This window comes from Scomber japonicus, chromosome 7 (assembly GCF_027409825.1).
Source record: "Scomber japonicus isolate fScoJap1 chromosome 7, fScoJap1.pri, whole genome shotgun sequence".
In the NCBI taxonomy this organism is placed as follows: Eukaryota; Metazoa; Chordata; class Actinopteri; order Scombriformes; family Scombridae; genus Scomber; species Scomber japonicus.
The window spans coordinates 16,267,877-16,288,366 of NC_070584.1; the positions used below are offsets into that span (position 1 = coordinate 16,267,877).

Here is a 20,490-nt window from a genome sequence, read left to right on the forward strand (position 1 = left end):
TGTCAAAGAGTCAAAAAGCTGTTACATTTTTTTTTCATTGGGAGTAGATTCAGTGTTGTGGAAAAATAAACAACACAATTATACAGCTGGCTTTTAACAAATATTTTAAAGTTTGTATGTGAAAAGGAATATTTTTCATTATAAAAACTGAAATCCACACTAGAAATGAAAAAAAGGTTAGTCTTTGAAGATTTGAGATCTCACCATGTGTGAGTGTCTCATCACTGTAGAGACATTCCCAAATTACATGACCATAAAATGACACGACAGAGCCAGCATGACTTCTACAGACAAAAGCAAGGCCACCACTAAAAAAAAAAAGCAAATACCACACAAAATCAAATGGTGAGCGGTGTAAATAAAACTTCTCTTGGAGGCGACGAAGATATGGAGAAAACAAAACAGACAAATCACTCTATTTATTTTACACCAAATGCCAGCAGCCTGTTCAGGTTAGTAGCGGCAGGGCCAGACAATATTGACGAAGCTCCAAATCCAAGGATATTGACACCATCATATAAGCCTGGCAGATTCTCCCCACTGACAATCTAATTAAAAAACAAACACACCCACAAACATAAAAAGGTTCCAGAGGACAATGTTGGAAATAATGCTCTCTAAATTACATGTCACTTCTCTTGCTATAAAAGAACAAATAAGAAAACTCTCTCAGTCTACACTTAGTTCATTTTTAACCACAACCGCAACGGGGGAGTCAAGAGGTCTGTTTCTCAGGAATAATACTCTAGGCTACATATGACAAAAAGCAAAAAATCTACACCGGGCGTAAAACGTGAGTGGAAGTGAAAGAAGAAGTTGTGCTATACTGTGGCCTGTGAAGAATAGGAATGGGAGAGCACTGCTGTGTTTGCTCAACGATTAGTGCTTTAGAATAATCTCCAGGGCTCCTAGAGAGAAGGAGCTGGGGACTCATTCATCGGCCCGATTCAACGGCCTGAAAAGATTAAACACTCATGCTGAGAAGACAAGCAAATTCAGTGTTGAGGGAGGAATGAGTGTGGGGGGCGGGGGGGAGAGAGTTTTACAACATGGAGAAAAAAGAAAAAGAAAAAAAAAAACACCCCGAAAAAATAAAAACCTGATACACGCTCAAGCACTGACGTCCCATCACACATGCACAGATGCACAAACTTAACTCTGCTGTACCCAAACTTGAAGGACTCACACTCACACACATGCATGCTCAATTAGAGCAAGTGTAAAGACTAATCAAAGTGGGCATTTTGGCCAACTGAACTCCTTCATCTTAGTCAAACTGTCCATACCCCTCTGTTCCTTCTCCGCTTTCAAGTCAGATCTTTTGTATTGCCTGTCTTAGTAGGGAGGAGCAAATCTCCTGTTCAGCTAAATTACTAGGTCCAACCTGAGCTAGATAGTGACCCCATAGCCCTTCCTCACACCTGTTCACCTAAATTTAAGCTTGCTTTGTATGTATGTACGTACGTACGTATGTATGTATGTATGTACGTACGTATGTGTGTGTCAGAGAAAAATATTTCACACAGCATATCACTGTTAGCATGAACTGTACAATCAATGCTCTTCTTATGCAGGGGTAGAGACTTTGAACCATCATCAAATTTGGTAAAAATTGTATAATTTTTCAAATTTCAAATCCAATGTTTTTCTAGTGAAGCAAAACCTCAATGACTTGGATTGAATATTTTGTTTTAAACACTACTCTGTAGCTAACATCCTGGGTAAAAACAGTGCTTGTCAGAGCCACATAAAGTAACATAACCAAGTACTTCAATCTATAGATCTGCTCCCACTAACGTTCAAATGTTGTAAAAACTATTCAAGTTCTGCCACAATAGCACCTACATTGAAATATGGCTCGTCCAGGGGGGAAAAAAGTGGCATTTTCTCAAATTAACTGTTGATTTTTTCTTTTAATGGAAATTGCTTAGAAACCGCCTTATTGTCCATATACCAAGGATAGTCATACATCCTCTGAATACCCGAGGTCTGTAGTTTGTGGTTGTAAAGTTTACTGAGACCGATTATCTTGGGGGTCACAATAGGTAATTTTTTCCAGTGAGGTCAAGTTTTTTTTTTGTTTTTTTTTAATTGTGGCTACTATGAAGACTAACAACATCACGCATGAATACAATTGAGCTCATTGAATCCACAAGAGTCTCCAGCTTTCCAGTCATACCAAATGTATGAAATTCCAGTTTTTCCCTTGTCAAAATTTAGCTTAACCTTCAAGTGTTATTTAGCCCCCTTCCTGACAAGCTATCAAGACACTGTTGGTACCAGTGGATGACTGTTTTATACTCTACTTTCATGAGATACCAGTATCTACTTTACTTGTATAAAAACTGAACCTACTACAACCTCTGAAAGGCAGTAATGATGGCTGAAGCTGCTGGCATCCTTGTGTAGTTAAGGGGGTTAAAGGACAATCCAAGATAAATGGAAAAATAACATATACTGGAGATGATGTGGGGCTACTGTACTTCTAACTGCACAGAATAAATGTGTAGAGATTATTCAAATGTTGGATAACACACTCACTAAATTAATACTTTGCCGCTGTACTACATATTACAACCTTAAAATAAATAAATTGGAAAAATTACTCAATTATGAGAGACCATAGCCTTTAACAGTTAAAGAATCATGTGATCTGCATGACCATGGAATAAAAAAAGCAACCTCAATCATACTTTTTAAATCATTCTGATGGTAGGATAATGCAACTCACAAACAGGGCTTTCTGACTGTGAGTGAAATTATATTTTTTATGCAGACTTGCTATATTATTAGCTGTATCCAAAATCACTCCAGATTTACTCCTTATTAAAATAAATACAAATAAAATAAAATAAAACCAAAAAATATGTAAGTACTACATAATGCCTTCAAAATATATCACAAGAGAAAAAAGAATATAGCACACATAACCTGTATTATTACGTCTTATTAAAAATTAAATAATCCTTTACAACAAACTGTCACCCAAGTAAGTCACACTCACAGCACTGGTACATGCAGATAAACCATACCAATATCAACCTAACACATATCAATGTGACATTGTCATCATATTGTCTGTGATTATTTTGACATTAAAACCACTTTAGAGGAACTTGAATGGGAACTATTGTGCTGAAGAAGTAATCTTGAAGTACTTGACAGACAGATCGAAGACACATTTTCAGTGGATGGTATTTGTGTCACCTCAAGAAGAGGATTTTAATCATGGGTATAGTGTGCTTATCAGAGCCAGGGGGACACAAGTGAATGAGATACAGATATACACAAAAAAGGGACAGGGGGGAGGAAGAACAGAAAAGTCCAGATAATGATTCTTCTACAGATGGCAGCTCAGTCTGGAAAAGCAAACACTTCAAAATGAAGAGCTCAAATGACTGATCTAATGACCTTGCAGACACAGTGGGAAAACGCATTCAGATCGATGGCCAACCACACAGGAGGCTCGCTGCTGAAAACATCCTTATAACAGAAAAATCATCAAATTTGAATCTCTCTAAATCTGTGATTTAACTAAATTAATTACATGCTTAAAACTGAGTATCTTTTGAATGTGTATGCTTCCTAATCATCTAATGATCGCTGGAAGGATAAAATGTGGGTTAAAACATTCACATATAGAAACATTTACAATGGACACTCTACATCAATTTATTTTTAATCTATCAATTAAATAGTATCAAGAGATCATTTGGTGTGCAGTTTAGAAATCATGACTAAGTGCTGCTTGTGATTTACAGCCCTAGATCTGATAGGTATACATACATCAATATGCCATATGCCATTCTGGTTTGTCGCTGCTCTTTCCTCTTGAATCTGCAAGGCTATAGCTTGGTTGTAAAGCGGATACTTGGCAGTGATAAATCCCCGGACTCCCTCTTCAGCAAGGCCATGAATTTTGATGTGTCTTTGTGTGTGGCAGACAGGAGAGATGAGCGGAGAGCGTAGAAGAGTGGGGTTAGAGTGATTAACCACTGCGTTGATGGGGATTTAGCGAGGATCGTGGTTAGTGATGGGTGGCCTATCTCTGGACGCTCTGACTAACCACTGATCCCCAAGAGGGTTCAGCTCAGCTCAGCTCAGCTCTGCAGCCCAAAGCATTTTCATTAAGGATGGATTGAGTCTATCTCAACAGTCCCCCAACACACACCTTCAGAAACACTTCATCAAATGTAGTGTTTTGCTTAGTGATTAGCCTCTCCCAGGCTTTTAGAGAGTGAGACTGATTCCTCTGTTTATAAACCCACCGAGTAGTCCCCCTTCAGTCAAATCTGCCCTATTCCAATATCCTCTTAATGAAGTAGACTCTTTCTGCCATGAGGACACAAAAACTAGATTCCTTTTCAAATGGCAGGAGAGAGCAATGGACGGGATGACTGGATAAATGGAAGAAGGGGCGTTGTAATCGTGCACATATGTTACTGTGTAATGAAACCGTCAAAGGCAGCATGTTTTGGCCTGTCGTCTAGGACAGTTGTGACAAAACAGGACAAACACAAAGCAGATGAAATAGCTTCTGTTTGCATGTAATATTCTTTGCACATATCTAGCTTCCCTAAAGTCACTCTAACTGTGGCACAGTTGGCGCGCTAAATCAAGCTCACCAAGAATAAAACAAAATACAGTGAAAATGAATACTATTTTGCCCCTGAGCTGAGTATAGCACAGTGGTACAGTACAGAGTGTGTGAACACCAGGGAGACATCAGCCATATTGTGCTGGCTTAGGAGAGGAGATCAGCTGGGAAGCAGGCAAGACGCCAAACTTCTCTTTAGGGTTTTCCATTTCTGTTTATCTCATACTCTCTCCATCTTTACCTTCACCTTGCAACCTCTCAGAATCTTATTTCTCCCACTTAGCCTCTTTTTTTGAGTCACTCTTTTTGCTCTCTCCTCTCCTTTCAGACCACATCCTCTGTATTGTGCCCCTGCTATCTTCTATTCCATCCTCCCTCCCTCTCTGTGTGCCGGTTGATCTGAACCCCCCGAACATCTTGCTGTGTCCTCACAGTCTAATAAGGCTGTAATCCACACAAGCTGTCAGTTGATACAAGCATCCTTAAAAGGACAAAAGCCGAAAAACAAGAGGGAAAAGTGGACAGCTAAAAATAAAGCCTCAGCTGTCAGGGTGAAAATTTGATGAGGGTTTTGATGAAATGATATCAATGTGGCTGCAAAGCCTCCACCAGACAGCACTACACAGGGGGTAGATGAATAACAGTAAACACTGTATGAAAAACGACATCAACTTCAAAATAAATAAAACATCAATGCCAACACACTACAAAAGAGGACCATTTAAGATTGCATGAAGAGTGTCAGTTTTTGCCAACCTATAAATGTCAATCATATCCACATTAGTTAAATTCTCCTGTGGCATTTCAGTATGTCTGTGTTTGGCATTCAGTATGTTATAATTTTCCAGACTACTAACCTTAATTTAAAAGGGAACAGTATACTGTTATAAATGCTGCTAATAGGTATATGCATATATATTATATATAACAATATCACAGCTGTCCCACAGCACCCTGTACTGGTACCTGACTAGAGGCAGCCCATTGCATTTAAAAAAAACCCCATAGTGCTACTTTCAGTCGGAACAAGCCAAGACAAAGTCCTTTGCTGCTAATATCTCATAAGGACTTCGTCAACAATAGAAACTTACGAGTCAGTACCGATAAGAATCAAAATCCTTGGCAAAGTATCACATTGTCTCTAATTGTGTGTCAACTTGGAATTTTTGCTAAATCATTAAAATGAACTCTATCTCATTGGCTCTCAGGAGAGGAAGAACCATTCTACAGTTTATTGAAGGTTGGAAAAGAGTAGAACATATACTGAAATTTGTTATAATACTGACCATTGTGTTCTAAATTCCCACCAGCTCAGTAATGAAGGAGGGGATATGAGAAATGCAGTATCTCCCTTGACAGATAGAGAATGAATAATATCCTGCTCACTCTATGTTCCTTCTCTGTGTTGTCTTAAGCAAAGAAAACTGCCCAAAAAGGCAGTGGCTAGACTGTCATGCAGTGTTGAGACTACATCAAGTAGGTATGACATCAGTGCAAAAGATTCAGACCAGCATTAGCATCAGAACATCAGTTCCTTGTATCTTACATGTAAGACAAGATTAAATTTGTTAGAAACACAAAGGAACACAGAAATTTATGATGCTGTTACCTAATACAGTATGTCACTAAATGAAAAACCTTTCAATGAGGCTCCAAACAGTCAATCAGCTCACTTACATCTCTGGCTTTGCCATAGAAGGCCTCTTGAGATGCTGCCTCCAAAGACCCGATGAAGAACATTGGGTGGGTCTCTCCATACCTACAGGACACACACACACACACACACACACACACAAATCCCCAGAAAAACAGGACACATTGTTACATGCTAACTGTCTGTGGTTTTACAGCACTTTGAAATAACAGAAGAAACACCTGACACTTATCTCACCTTGAGGAAAATTCGGCAGTAAAGTGCAGTAAGGCATCAGCTTCATTCTCGCTATTCTCTGGCACTGAATGGGGACAGTAATAATTATATGGTCAAGCTTTGGATGTACACCACTGACATTCCATACAATCAATATAGGAATCTATTTCACTTTAACACTGTCAAACTGCTCCACAGTACATACTCATAGGTGATTTCCGACAGGTAGAGGAGCCCATTCCAAACATCTCTGAATCGTCCACACCGAACTCTGACGCATCTTCAAAATCATCCCCCTCACTGTCGCTGATCATATGGACATCTGCACACTGTAAACATAAATGATTCAATTATTCCCAGACTTGATTCAACAGAAGTTAACAGAAGCATTTCCTTGCCATGCTTTGAAAATTAGCATGTATACACCGTACCGAGGGGGAAAGTAATCAACAGCACAGGTACTAAGAGTGTGTGTGTGTGTGTGTGTGTGTGTGTGTGTGTGTGTGTGTGTGTGTGTGTGTACCTCTTCTGTGGGCTCCTGGGCATTGGCTGGTGAAGACCTTCGACAAACAGTGAGATGATGGCAAGGATAGCTGATCCCAGAGACAGCTAGCGTCATCTAAAGCAGAAAACATAATAAAAAGAGTAATATTAAGTATTAATTATTAGTATTATTAATATATCTACTAGGCAAGGCCAACTAGTTAGTGACACCTTAGACCATATAAATAAAACACTGAGCTTAAATCAGAACAAAACAAACGTCATCGGAGTACCTTCCCAAATACTTAATTTAGCCTATTTAAGCTGTGCGAACACAAACTGTCAAATCATGAGATACTTTATGACTTTTAACTTAATCTTTCTCATCTCTCTAATCAGGAGAGATGATGAGGTTTCTGTACACCTGCAGTAGCTGTTAGTGTGGTGGTGGTTTAGTGGTTTATAGTGAGAGAGCACCTGACTAATGAGCTCCCAAATCCTGAGCCTGGACTGAAAATGTCAGCGTTCAGAAGGGACTCATTACAGCTGGTGTCTCCAGGCTTAGACCCGAGGGACATCAACAATACCGGCAAGGCAGTTGCAGGATGCAGAGCGAAACCAAAGACACCTGCTTTTAAAAAGTCATATGCCTGATTTTATATTGATTCCTATCATGAGATAATGTTGAGCACGTACATAAAAACATATCTTAATGTCAATATTTCCTCAACATGACAAAATCTTCCTCAATTGACTGATAAAAGCAGGGCGGATAACATCTAACTGTCTCATATGGCCTGAACACACAGATAACATTGTGCAACACTATATTCACTGACATGCACAAATTATAAAGAGCAAAGCAGATGCCCAGATGCAAATACTTTTCTGGGAGAGTGAACTTCTAAACAACAGAACTGAGGCAGGGCACGCAGGCTGGGTGTGATAAGAGGTAGAGAAGCTTCTCGTCCCCTGCAGAGGTCCTGTGATCTCCTCCATTGTCAGGTGCTAAGACACACAAGAGCAGCTGGACATGGTTGAATCAGGAGGCGATTACATGCAACGCCAATTGAGTCTGAAAAGGGCTACACAGACTGCAGGGAGCTTCTCGGTCTCTCATAAAACAGATAGCGTCTTCTTGCTGGCTCCAGCTTTTACAGCAGGAGAAAACAGTGTGACCACCTTGTCAGCAACATAGACTAACTACTGACTGCCTGCTGTATACCTGGCACTGATAAGAACCAAAATATAGAGTATGTCTATTATATTCCATCTATTCACACTACCTTATCTTTTCAATGTGAGAAAGTAAGTTAGCAACAGCTGAGAGACAAATATGTTTGTACAAAAAATATTTGCACAATTGTGGCTGAGCTGAATGCATGACGAGGCGCCACTGTGTTCCTTGTCCCACATATATAAACTAAGATAACGATCTCTGTCTCACTAGTCCTCTGGAGAGGAGTGACCATTTCACAATTTATTACAGCCTGAAAAACTGAACACTGACACTGAAACTGGTTATAATATTGACCACTGTGTCTTAAATTCTCATAAGCTCAGTAACGAAGCAGCAGATATGAGAGACGCAGTATCTCCCTTGACAGATTTGAGAATGAATAACAACCTGCTGAGTTCCTGTTCCTCCTCCGTGTTGTCTTAAGCAAAGATAACTCGACTAACATGTAATGTTAAAACTACACAAACCAAGAACTACATCACCGCTAAAGGGACAAGCCAACATTCAGAGTTGCCTTTCAGAGTATCTCATACCTTACTCATTGTCAAGAATAAATGCCTTAGGAATAAAAATGTGACTTATTTTGTCAGTAAATTAAAACCTTTCCCACGAGGCCTCGAACAATCATTCACATCACGCACAGAGACAGATGTGTACAAACAGATCAAAGAAGAAACAGACTGTGTTTCTTGTGCATTACCAATTAGTAGGGAGTGTACTTGAGAAGTATGTAAGTGTCACAACACGAACAGCTGAGTATCCCAGGAACACCTACGAAGAACACTTAACTGAATTGCCTGGTAGTTGCTCATGTAACTTAACTCTAATTAAGTTAGTACTGTGGGCCTGATTATTAGATCTGTGTGTTTTTCATATCTTCTCAGAAAACGAATGTAACCACAAAAAATAAATATAATTCCTCAAGCAGTGAAAATAAAGTAAGCTATACTTTTGCTAAAACAAATAACAAAAACAACAATAACAACAACAACAACAGAAAAGCTATGGCCATTAGAGACATGATGGGTGCCAAGTTTGAGAAGTGAATTAGCACAGTGTAAGAAAGTTGTAGGTATTGAGCCAGACAAAGACATAAAGGGTGTGAGCCTTAAGGATGTGAAGGAATGGCCCCAAGTCTATTCTGCCTATTGCCCAATCGAGTGGCACTCAAACGTGAGAATCTGAACAGCGGCTGCCGAGAGGATCCCCATAAACCTTTTACCCCCACTTCTCACAATAAGAGGCTTTCGTCTGAGGGCCTAATAAGTGTATAAATAAAGTTGATCACTTCCCCTGTCAAAAACAGCCTGGAGGGTTTGGGCTGACATGGATGCAAGGAGGGGAGGTGAAAAGGAGAGAAAAATGAGTTGAGTGCCTCTCAATCCTCTTCCTCGCTTTGACCCGATGGCTTCTCCTGATGTTGAGGTACACAAGTGCAGCTTGACGGCTCAGTGGTAAAACGTGGAAACAAGGCTGAAGCGCCGCAGGGCACGGGGGGTGGGGGGGATGAGGTTAACCCCCCCAAATGACCCTCTCCCACATCTCCACACAAAGGAACTGGCTCCTCTTTTTTGGATTCTTTTAATTAACACTTGCATTGAGGCTCTAAGCATTCAGGGGCCGATACAGGGAAAGAATTTTCTCTCTCCCTTTTCCCCCCTCCTCCTTTCCCTCTCCCCCTCAACCCTTTCTTCCCTTCTCTATCTCCCTTTCTCTCCCTTCATTCTTTCCGTGTTTCATTTTTTCTTTTCTAGTGTAGGCAGTGTTTGGATTAGGTGTCTGGCTGTGAGTTTGAGATAATTACTACTGACAGCTGCACTGATGGCAACCACAACCACAGTTCCACCTTACTCCACTTTCTCTTTGATGGGACAAGAGAAGGAAGAGAGTGAGGGAACAGGGGGTGCGAGGCAAAAAGTGAGACAGAGAGGGGGCAAAGGAACTGGAGAGAGGGAGAAGTATGGCTGATAAATAGTGCAAAATCTCCAAAAGTAAGGATTTAAGGCAGAGAAAAAAAGAAAGGCCAAGCACATCCCAACATTAACACCTGTTAGAGTCCTTGTTTCAATCTCCTTCTGCTTTGCTGAATATACGCATTCCCTGATAGGTATCGGGGGTCCTGTACAGTGTTGGCCTGACAATATGCACACACATACAAATACAGAGCTAGAGGCTAAGTTAGGCATAAATAAATGACTCTTGGATCAGTAGTGTGCTTAAGAGGGTGGGTGTTGTGATGTTATCCCTTACCATCCAGCATCCAGGTGTTGTGCGTCTAATACTCGGCATACTTACTAAAAGGTGAATAAGCTCATGAGAAAGAACCCCCTCTTCTTCAAATAAAGACAAAAAATACTTGAGTTTCACAGAAAGAAAAAAGAACAGAGTTGGAATAGATACAAAGAATGAAACAGTTTGGTGCTGAATGTCACCTGAAGGCAGCCAATCACTCAAGGGAGAAGAAGGGGGGGGAGGGGGCTATGCCTGAGCTTACTGCTGAGCCATGTTGCTATAGAAACCACCAGGCCCCCCTCAATAAACCCTCGGTTCCATAGGCTCCTATCAGGTAGAGGAGGATTCCATTAATGCCAGCTGGGAAATGGAGGGAGGTGCTGGCCTACAAGGAAAGGCACCTCTGTGGCTCTGCAGCATTAATACATTAGCAAACACCATGAAACACTGCATAAATGTCAGCAATTACGGTCTAGAAGGAAGGATGTGTGGTGGTGGGGGTTGAAGTGCTGAGGGGATGTAATAAGGATGTCCCACTGCCTGTCAATCACTCCTACAGGTGTGGAGGAAGGACTGCCAATCAAAACAAATCCAATGAGATGGGGCCTGTCTGGAAAGTCTCCATGCTGTATTGTTTAGGCGAAGGAGTAGAAAAGGAGAAGGGAGATGTAGGAGGCAGGGGAAGAAGCTCAATCAGCATACTTCAAACAGCACAGGATGTTAACGTCCCATTGGCCTCTAAAATCAACTGTTGCCAAGACCTCTGCCGTAATCTTCAGCACTGTTCAGACGAACTTTGCCAAAGCCACAAGACTCCGGATGATTTTGAAGGCAGAGGTAGATCATGGTATTTGAAAATAACGCCAGAGCATTTGTTTCAATCTGCGTGGAGTAAAACTAATCCCACCAAGTTTTTGACTACAGCACAATCCAACAAGTGTACTTTTCTCAGACTGAAGACTACTCCAGTACTATCTAGATAAACAAATGTTAAAATGTTATTTTATGGAGATTTTAAAACATATGGTGTAACATACATACATTATTTCTGTGATTAATGTTTTACAAGGTTGTGTTTTATATACTCTACATAAACACTGAGACATCTTCAAATTAGTTCTTGACCAAAGTCATCACCGTCTGCCTGCTAGAAATGAGCAACACCTCCCGTTGCTACTACTTCAACTACACTTCCTTTTACATTCAACTTCCCTAGTCTAACACCACATACAATAACACAGTACACTGAATAAACTGATCTGTTGTTCGGTGTTACTTGAGAATTACTCTTCCTGATCCAATTTCAACTCTCCACATGGCCTTGAATAATTCAGAGCACAATAAACAATGAGACACATTGAGAGGACAGTATCAGGGAGGATGACGTAACACATAAATACTAGCTTTTCTGAAAGGTGAGAATTTCTTTCTGACAAACTAATTTTCTACACTCCAACAATACATGGCATGATTAAACCAACAATACCACAACTCAAATATCTCTTTCTAGGGTAAGGTAACAGATATTCTGAGCAAGGTCATCAATTAGAAGAACAATATATGTGTTCCTTGTGCCTGCATAAAATGGTGTTACAAGTTCGCCAGTGACAATGTGTTGCAGCCGGTCAGTAACTGCAGCAACCAACCAGGTTTGGCAATCAAGTAACTACCAACTCAACTGCTACAGCAGTCATGCTAGAGGCGACAACACTGCTATTCAGTAGCAGTACTAGTAGTAGTCATAGTGTCAAAGTAGTAGAAAAAAAATCTGCTTTAAATACTAGAGTATCCATACTAACAGCAAAATGATACTTTCTACAAATAACTATGACTTTTCCACTTAAATCAATTCTTAATCACTGAATCATTGTTAAATGTTGTAAATGTTACCGTAATAAAATATATTAGTATAATTAACAAAATGTTTCAATCAGGAAATATTTGACCTGCAAAAAACAACAGTTTGACCAAGCATTCAAAGTTGATGCTACAGACACAGCTCAGTCGGTACTCAAAAAGTATTTAGGTTCAATACTCAGCCCTAGTGTGTACTATTAGACACGCACATCTGCAAACACACATGTGCAAATACACACACATAACACACACAAATGTAGATGCGAGCAGACAAACAAAGTAATATCACACACTTAAAGGGGAAGCAGAGTTAAGTAGTAATCGATTCCACAGCAAGCAGGCTAGTGTGCAGAGCTAAACGTAATCTGGGGCCTCTGGCTGCCATGTTTATTGGCCCAAACCCCTGGAGATGAGACTGGGCTAATGAGCTAGACACTAACACTGGCTCCCTATCCGCCTGTTAGGCCAGCCAAGTCGTGGGCTTTCTCTGTTAATACCTTCAGACGTTTCAATAAGAGGGCTGTGGCTAGAACAGAGGCCATTATTACTCTTCTGTCTCTGTGCTTTTTAATATCCCCTCATCCAGGAAACACAGACGCTGCAGATGTGTGTTAGCCAGGTGCTGCCCGGGCCTATGATGCCACAATGAGCTGCAATCTATTCCTGATCCCTTGCCATCATATCCACAGCAACCTACAGGGACCAGCTTAGGCTCACTGATAACCAGTTCACAGATAACAAAATAAAGATATAAATAGTACAAATATGAATGATTAAAAGAAAAAAAATCTTATTATTATTATTATTTTTCTTAAATGTTCTTCTGTTAATATTACATTGACAATGGTGGAGTTTACTCAGTGATGGACCTTACTCAGTAAACATGCCATGCTGGTTAATCTTGGTTAGGTCACACAGTTTTTCTATAGAAATATACATAAAAATGTACAAAATCACTATATTTATTTTAGGAATGTTCAAAATCATTTTCCATGGACTAAACACAGAATACATGCAACAGATTTTTTTAAATATAAATTTCTGACCAGAGTTATTTTAGATTGCATAAATATTTTTCTTTTTCAGTGAGTGAACCGAGGACGTTGTGGATCATGGTCAGCATCTTGACCCACGATCCACGGGGGTCTTCCGTAAATAATAATAAAACAAAATTATTTTACATGATAAAAAAACATTATTTTGAAGCTAAATAATTGGAGAAATATTTTACCATAGTGAATGTAATTTCAAGGAGGGTAATTAAATAGAAATGTTTTAATACTCCAGTTTTGTATAATGCTTCATTTTTGTGCTCTTTGCCTTATATTTGGGCATGAATGGAGGATATATATAGTCAATTGACTTTATGATGTATAGATTTTCTCATTGACCTTGCCAAAGGTATACAAGTAAGGGATACTTGTTTATCAAGTATTGTGTTCCAAAATACACAAAAATACTTTTAACTTGATTATTTAAAAAAAACAAAACTCTAACGTTTCCTTCCCTTTCTAGCAGCACACTCGCATCCTAAACAGAAATTAAAGAGCTCTCTTTTCTTTAAGTGTAAACAGTGAAGTCGTAACACACAAGCAGCATGTTGTGGTTTCAAACTGGATGAGTAGATCATATAGGTGACATAATACATAAGCACTCTCACCTTTCACTCAAAACTAACCCATTGTGTTACATGTCCACAATGTGGTTTTAGATTTTAACTGAGATTTTTATTTCTGTCGACATCCCAGACTGTTTACTGATCACATAACTGGATGTCTCCAAAGATAATGCTAACAATGATAAACCAACCATATAGCATCATAGCAGTATGGTATGTTTGGTGGTCACAGGCTTTACAATTGCTCGGTCTGAGCTATGAAGGAACCAAAATAAAGCAAACAATCTCTTTCCATTAAAGGATGCGTAACCCTTTGTCCTCTGACCTTTTAGGCACATTATTGGGTGTGAAGTATTTGCTTTCACTGTTAATATTCAAAGCTTTACTTTCGGTCATAAAAACGGGTGTAGTTATTATTCATTCACTTTGAGTTTTTGAAACATGAATAATAGGTGACACATAAAGCAGACTGTATCCTCTGAAATACTGTATATAGAAAACAGGTGTTCCCAGCCAATATCATTACAACCCACAAACCTACACAGTCACTTAAAACATAGAGACACTACACAGTAATTGCTACTGCTGATCAATTTTTGGCATAGGAGACATCTGATAACAATAGAAGAAAAATGAAACAAAGTCAATATCAATACTTCAACTCAAACAACAATCACATAGATCTAAAAGGGAAAACGTTAGCTGGGGGTTACCACAAGAATGTGTACGCAACAGCTCCTCAATGTAGCATGATAAACAATCCCATACAATTAGCATGGGAACACATATGCTGTCAAAGAAGAGGTGAGACAAAAGGGGTCAGAGGTTCCTCGAGATTGTGTATGAGGGCTGCTTCTGATCAGCTTGACTGTGGTCTGGGTGAATGGCTGGGAACAGCGACCCTGGTACGGGAGAGGTCAGCGGGACTCAATGATGTGAGCTTTAATGTCCACAGATAGGGGACACAGGATGGGAGCCGTCTTTGACATCTTAATTAGTTTCAACATCTTACTCACATGCTTCCGACAGATGGTTTTGGCATGGATTATAAAGTGTAGAACAGTTTCCAATTTGCACGTATTAAAATAAATGTAAATCATTCATCTGTAAATCAGGGACTTTTTTCGGGGACTAATTTGTGGTGGATGTTTAATTATCGTTATGGCCACTGTTTTGGATTCAAGAACCAGGGAGGGAAACATATAGGCAGCATTTACTGTACACAACAAAGTGAAGACAGAGGCTGAAATTTCTCTGATCGAACTGTTAGACCAGTGATCTCCAACCCTGTTCCTGGAGAGCTACTGCCCTGCATGTTTTACTCATCTCCCCCCTCTAACACACCTGATTCTACTAATTAACTCGTTATCAAGCAGCTGAAGCTTGTCAAAGGGATTGATAATGAGTTAATAAATAGAATCAGATGTATTAGAGTGGGACGATACCTAAAACATGCAGGGCAGTAGCTCCCCAGGAGCAGGGTTGAAGACCACTGTGTTAGAGTATGTTTGAGTAAGAAGTGTCTAATTTTGATAATATGTGTGTGTGCTTCTTACAGAGTCATCAGATGCTGATGCAGGCCATCCCTCCCACTGTTGATGTCGAACTGGGATGTTGGTCAAGTCTGAAATGTTCCTCTTCACCTGCAAACATAAAGAGAAGATACAATTATTACTGTATAAAAAGACACATATCTCTCAATAACACTATTGGATTGAAAAGGTAAAATAAAATCAATAACAAAACAAACAATAATTAAAAAAAAAAATCCATCAAATCTCCACTAAGATCTTTTATCTCTTTCAGCACCATCTTACATTATCAATATGAAACTGGAAAATATTTGGATGACTAATTTAACAGTAAACACAGTGGTTTATGTATTGTAGTAAGGGCTACATCAAAATAACCTGCGCTCAACATGAAAGAAAACTGGAATGGAGGTAGAGAATGAAGAAGGAGATGAGGCAAAAGGAGGGAGGGAGAGAGAAAAAATTACAAAAAGACACCCAGTGTTATCAGCATTCTTCAGATGCCACAGCTAATGCCCAGCAACAACAGCCCCACGCTCTGAAATGAACAGTATTTCTCTTCTCCCATTCATGCGCGGACGCTGTATCTGCATCACTTAATAACATTCCGTGCTTTTAAACAGTTAGCAGCCAGCAGCGCCTGTCCCGCCGAGCGCCGTATCACATTGTCCAGTGGGTTGTTGGTTTAAAGCCCTAACGCCAGCCTGATGTGCGCCAGCCGAAGGTGATCAAAGCCCGTCGGCGTCTGAGTGCTGGCGGCCGTGGATTCTAGTGCATTTGTTCTGCAGAATTCTGGCCTTCAGGCCCGCAGGGCTGGACACTGATGCTGAGAAAACTGTCTATTGTGGGGCAAAGATCCCTCCACACACGGGTCAAATCCTGTCTTTGTAAAAAGCACTGAGGAGAGATGGATCCTTGAGCATATGAGGGGCTGCTGGTCATGGAGGTGGAAACTTAAAGAACGCTACAAACACAAAGTCAAAGCCAATGTCAGGCAAAGCAGGAAAGCAGCTGCAAAACACTGAACTATGAAGAGTGTGGGGGCGGATTCTGCTTGGACGCTTGCACCTCAATACTCTGATATTTCTGCATTTTGCATCTGTATATATACTTTTGTGTGTGTGTGCATACGTGTGTGTGTGTGAGAAGACAAAGACATGATGGGCTGTTTGCAGAAATGACTACATTCAAATGTTAATCTATCATCATCAAGGCAATAGCAAATATTCTATCCAAGTTATCAATCTCTCACTGAAATAATATTTTATTTGCCTGGCAGAGCAGAGCAATTCGCAATACAAACAAGCTGAGAAAAAAATAAAAGCACAATAATAAATGAGTGGCACAGTCCATCCTTTGTCTTTCTATCGTAAATCCCACACCACACTGCTCAGTGCCTATCCTTATGATGAGAAGCTATGGCCAGGATAGCAGGCTAGGGTCAGAGCGGGTGGCCAGTGTTATTACAGAGTGTAATATCTATGTTTGACCAGCCGGACTACAGGGATTTGACTGACCGGCTGGCCAGCCGATGAATAGAGGGGAAAAGGGAGGAAAGGAGAGGCATAAACACTAGTAATGAACAGGCTGCAGTCAGAGGTTAAAGCAGCATCAGAGAAACAACAAACTAACGCCCACCACTGAGAGAGTGAGGGTGAGAGGTGGAGAAGGAGGAGAGTGGAGACAGACAATGAAAGGCACCTGGCAGACGACAACCTGATCTCACCACAGAAAGAAAACACAGCTACACAGCGAGCCTGCACACCTGAAAACACACTGCCAGAATCCTCAGTTAGTCATTCACATCAGCCCTTTCTGACTAAATACAAAACACAACATGATTACCAGACTCTGTATATAACCATATCAACAATAAATTAAGTGATTTAGACTATTTAGCAGCCTGACAACCGGGTGACACAACGCCTTGATCTAACTTCTCTAGGTATCTGAAGTTTTGGATGCAGCACCCAGTTAGAAAGCTTTGCAGTGTTCATGTGTTGGCCACAGCAGCCATTATATGAGCAATACTGTCTAATGCTGCCCCCTGTCTGCCACCACAGTCATCTCACTGATAAGTTAGACTAAAACAAATTAAAATGTTTGTATTCATTTTATGACTGGAGTGACAAATTTTACTTTAAAAAATCCTCCTTACAATAACCAGCTAAAACATGCTTTGCCTAAAACAATGGAGTGTTGTGAAATGTCATTACATGAAACTGGGCTGTGTTGCTTAATGAAATATGCTTAATATGAGGCTATGATAAGTATCCATCAACCTCCCGTGTACATACAGAAGCTAAAATTTAAGGGCAATGTCTTTAACAGAACAGGACTTAAATCAGAGTCTTAATAGCAGATACAGTGCTGCTGATGTGAGTGTTGCTGTTCATGCTGAGTTGAGGCAGGGGTGTACGAGCCAGCTATGCACAACATTAGTGGGACTGGCTGTGGTGCTGAGCTGCTGGGCAATACGCCTCACGGCAAAATTAATGATCCAATCATTGTAAATGCCAATTGCCTATAATCCCTGGCTGGAAGCAAATCAAAGAGAAGGAAAGGTTTCCGTTAAACAGTCACAAGCTCGCTCTCTCTCGCTCTCTTTCTTCATCTCCCCAAGGCACCAGATGCCTTTCTTTCATTCCTCTTTCAATCCAACCTTCCTTTTCTCAGCTCTGCAGCCCTGTCCGCATTTGGTTCCTATATGTCTCCCAGCTGCGGAGCAGGGATGGGGCCCAGGCCTAGCCCCGGGGGGCAGTAGAGGAGGGAAATCCCCAGGACAACTGGTCTGGTCACGGACAACTCAGGGCCCAGCAGCCATCCCTATTCTACCCTCTACTTCCCTGGCAAACATTTGCTCTCCAGCTTAGCTCACAAGCTAGCCAGCAACTTACCCCCACACTCTTGTCTGGTAATGCCAATCAGAGTCTACACAGCCCTGTGCTCTAGAGATGGAGAAGAAAGAAGGTAGAGAAGGGACACTGAGACAGAGAGACGGAGAATGAAGGAATAGAAAGGGAGGGGCAAGGGCAGTTCCCTGAGAGCCACAAGGCAAAGCCAGAGCCTTTGGCAAAGACAAACACGAAGACAGGACTCTATCCCTATTGATATGCACAAGCAGGGACCATCGGCTAGTTTTCAGCTAAGACAAAAGGGAGAATAGGGAGAGAAAGGTGCTCTGTAGTGGAGTCCATATGTGTCTGTGAGTGGACACAGTATGAGCAGAAAGGGGAGTCAGACCGGCTGAATATGGTGTTACTTCTTTGTTTCACTCTCAAGTCTACTTATAATGACAGAAATACACTCCCCCTCGTTTCTGTCTTTTATTATTGGTTTTATCTCAAGATTTCACAATCAACTCTTTGTCTTTACTACAAGCATCACAAATTACTTCAAAGCAACATGATGCACTACTACTACTACTATTTGATTGCTTCAACATTGTTGTACATACACCAGCAGCTCATCATACTAGCCAATGAACCTTATAAACATGGTGTGTACACATGGTTTAAAGACATATTATGTTCTAACACATTACAGTAATAAAAAAGTAAAGAAGTCTGTTTCCCAGCTGAAGAGTAAATATATAAAGAGCACGGTCAACATGGGGCCAACAGAGTCCAGATCAATGCAGGTTAAAGTTCTGGGCCTCATTTTCTCTGCAGGGGGCCTTGAGATGCCTAAAGACAAGCATGCGTAAGGAAAAGACCACGACATGGAGGCCTGTTTAAGCCCACATTGTCCCTTCTCTCTCCCCTATGGCCTCTTACAGAACCCCCACCAAGCCAACAGTCCTTTGCCTCCTTTCTGTGACCACGGTTCCCCCCTCCCACACCACAGGGACCCCTCCCCTGTATTTGTAATCCCAGCAGAAACACTTAAGGTTCACAGTGGGTGCTCATCAAAACCATCTGCCTGAGAAGAGAATGAGAGAGAGAAAGAGAGATAGAGAGATAGAGAGATAGATAGATAGATAGATAGATAGATAGATAGATGGATGGATAGATAGAAAGAAAGAGAGAGAGAGCGAGAGAGAGAGAGAGAGAGAGCGAGAGAGAGAGCTAGCGAGCGAGCAAGAGAGAGAGAGAGAGATATGACAGAGGGAGGAGAAAAAGGAAAGAGCGAAGGAGGAGAGGGCCAGAAAACCAGGGAGGCCGGCTGCTTCCTCCAGTTCAGATGTTGGTTGTACTAATCTGTTCAATTAGCACCATTACAAGCTCTGCTAGTAGTCTGATTATTATTAGTGTAATCTTCACCCTCACTGAGGAGCCAGGTCTGAGCTGCAGTGAGCAAAAAAAAAAGAAAAGAAAGGAGGAGCACCTTTCAATGATGCTAACGAGTAAATGAGAGAAATAGACGTTGTGTAATAAAACACAAAACTGTCAAATAAGAAATGCAAATGATATACAGGCACCACAGGAAATTTCATTTAAATTTCATTTCCAATCCCAGATGTTAAGTGCAAATAATGACCATTTTACTAACCTGCAAGATCAAGACTGACTCCTCTATCCTACCTGATCTATCTTTGGGGAGTATATTCCTCTCAACTGTAACAGCAGGCTACCCTTTGTGAATAATAAATGGCACCTGCTCAGGTCTCCCTCTGCACAGGGGGTTAGAGTAGGACGGTACAGGGCAATAATATGTGGAGTTGTGTGTATGTGTCTTCATGGGGCCAAACATTGACACACACACACACACACACACAAACCCACTTAGTCCTCTACACAGGCCAGAAAGCACACATAGATGTACATGGTCTTCAAGGTTTAATCCATTTGCTGCTGTGATATTAATAAACGATGGACAGAGAGGTGTACTGTCTTCACACTGGGTCCTGTATGAGCAGCTATAAATATTTCATTGGCTGCCAAATCTACTGTTTAGTTTCAGATGAAGAAAATGAATGGACTCTGTCTCTTTCCATTGCTCCTGCATGCCTAGATCAAACAGTTTTCAGTCATTTAAACCACCTCCTTGACTGCAGAGACTGTTGGGAGTGAGAGATGGAGAAAGCCGCAGCGTAGGGGGAGTGGGGAGAAAAAGAGGGGG

At 40.8% G+C, this 20,490-nt stretch overlaps 1 protein-coding gene across 1 annotated transcript in view; it reads right to left on the reverse strand.

Moving 5' to 3' along the window:
* The window catches only part of faf1 (Fas (TNFRSF6) associated factor 1), a 62,358-nt gene that overhangs the window by 22,102 nt on the left and 19,766 nt on the right, over positions 1 to 20,490 (reverse strand). The window contains 5 exon segments of the mRNA XM_053322966.1: positions 6,275 to 6,356; positions 6,489 to 6,552; positions 6,673 to 6,796; positions 6,991 to 7,086; positions 15,454 to 15,540. Coding sequence (XP_053178941.1) covers positions 6,275 to 6,356; positions 6,489 to 6,552; positions 6,673 to 6,796; positions 6,991 to 7,086; positions 15,454 to 15,540 — 453 coding nt within the window.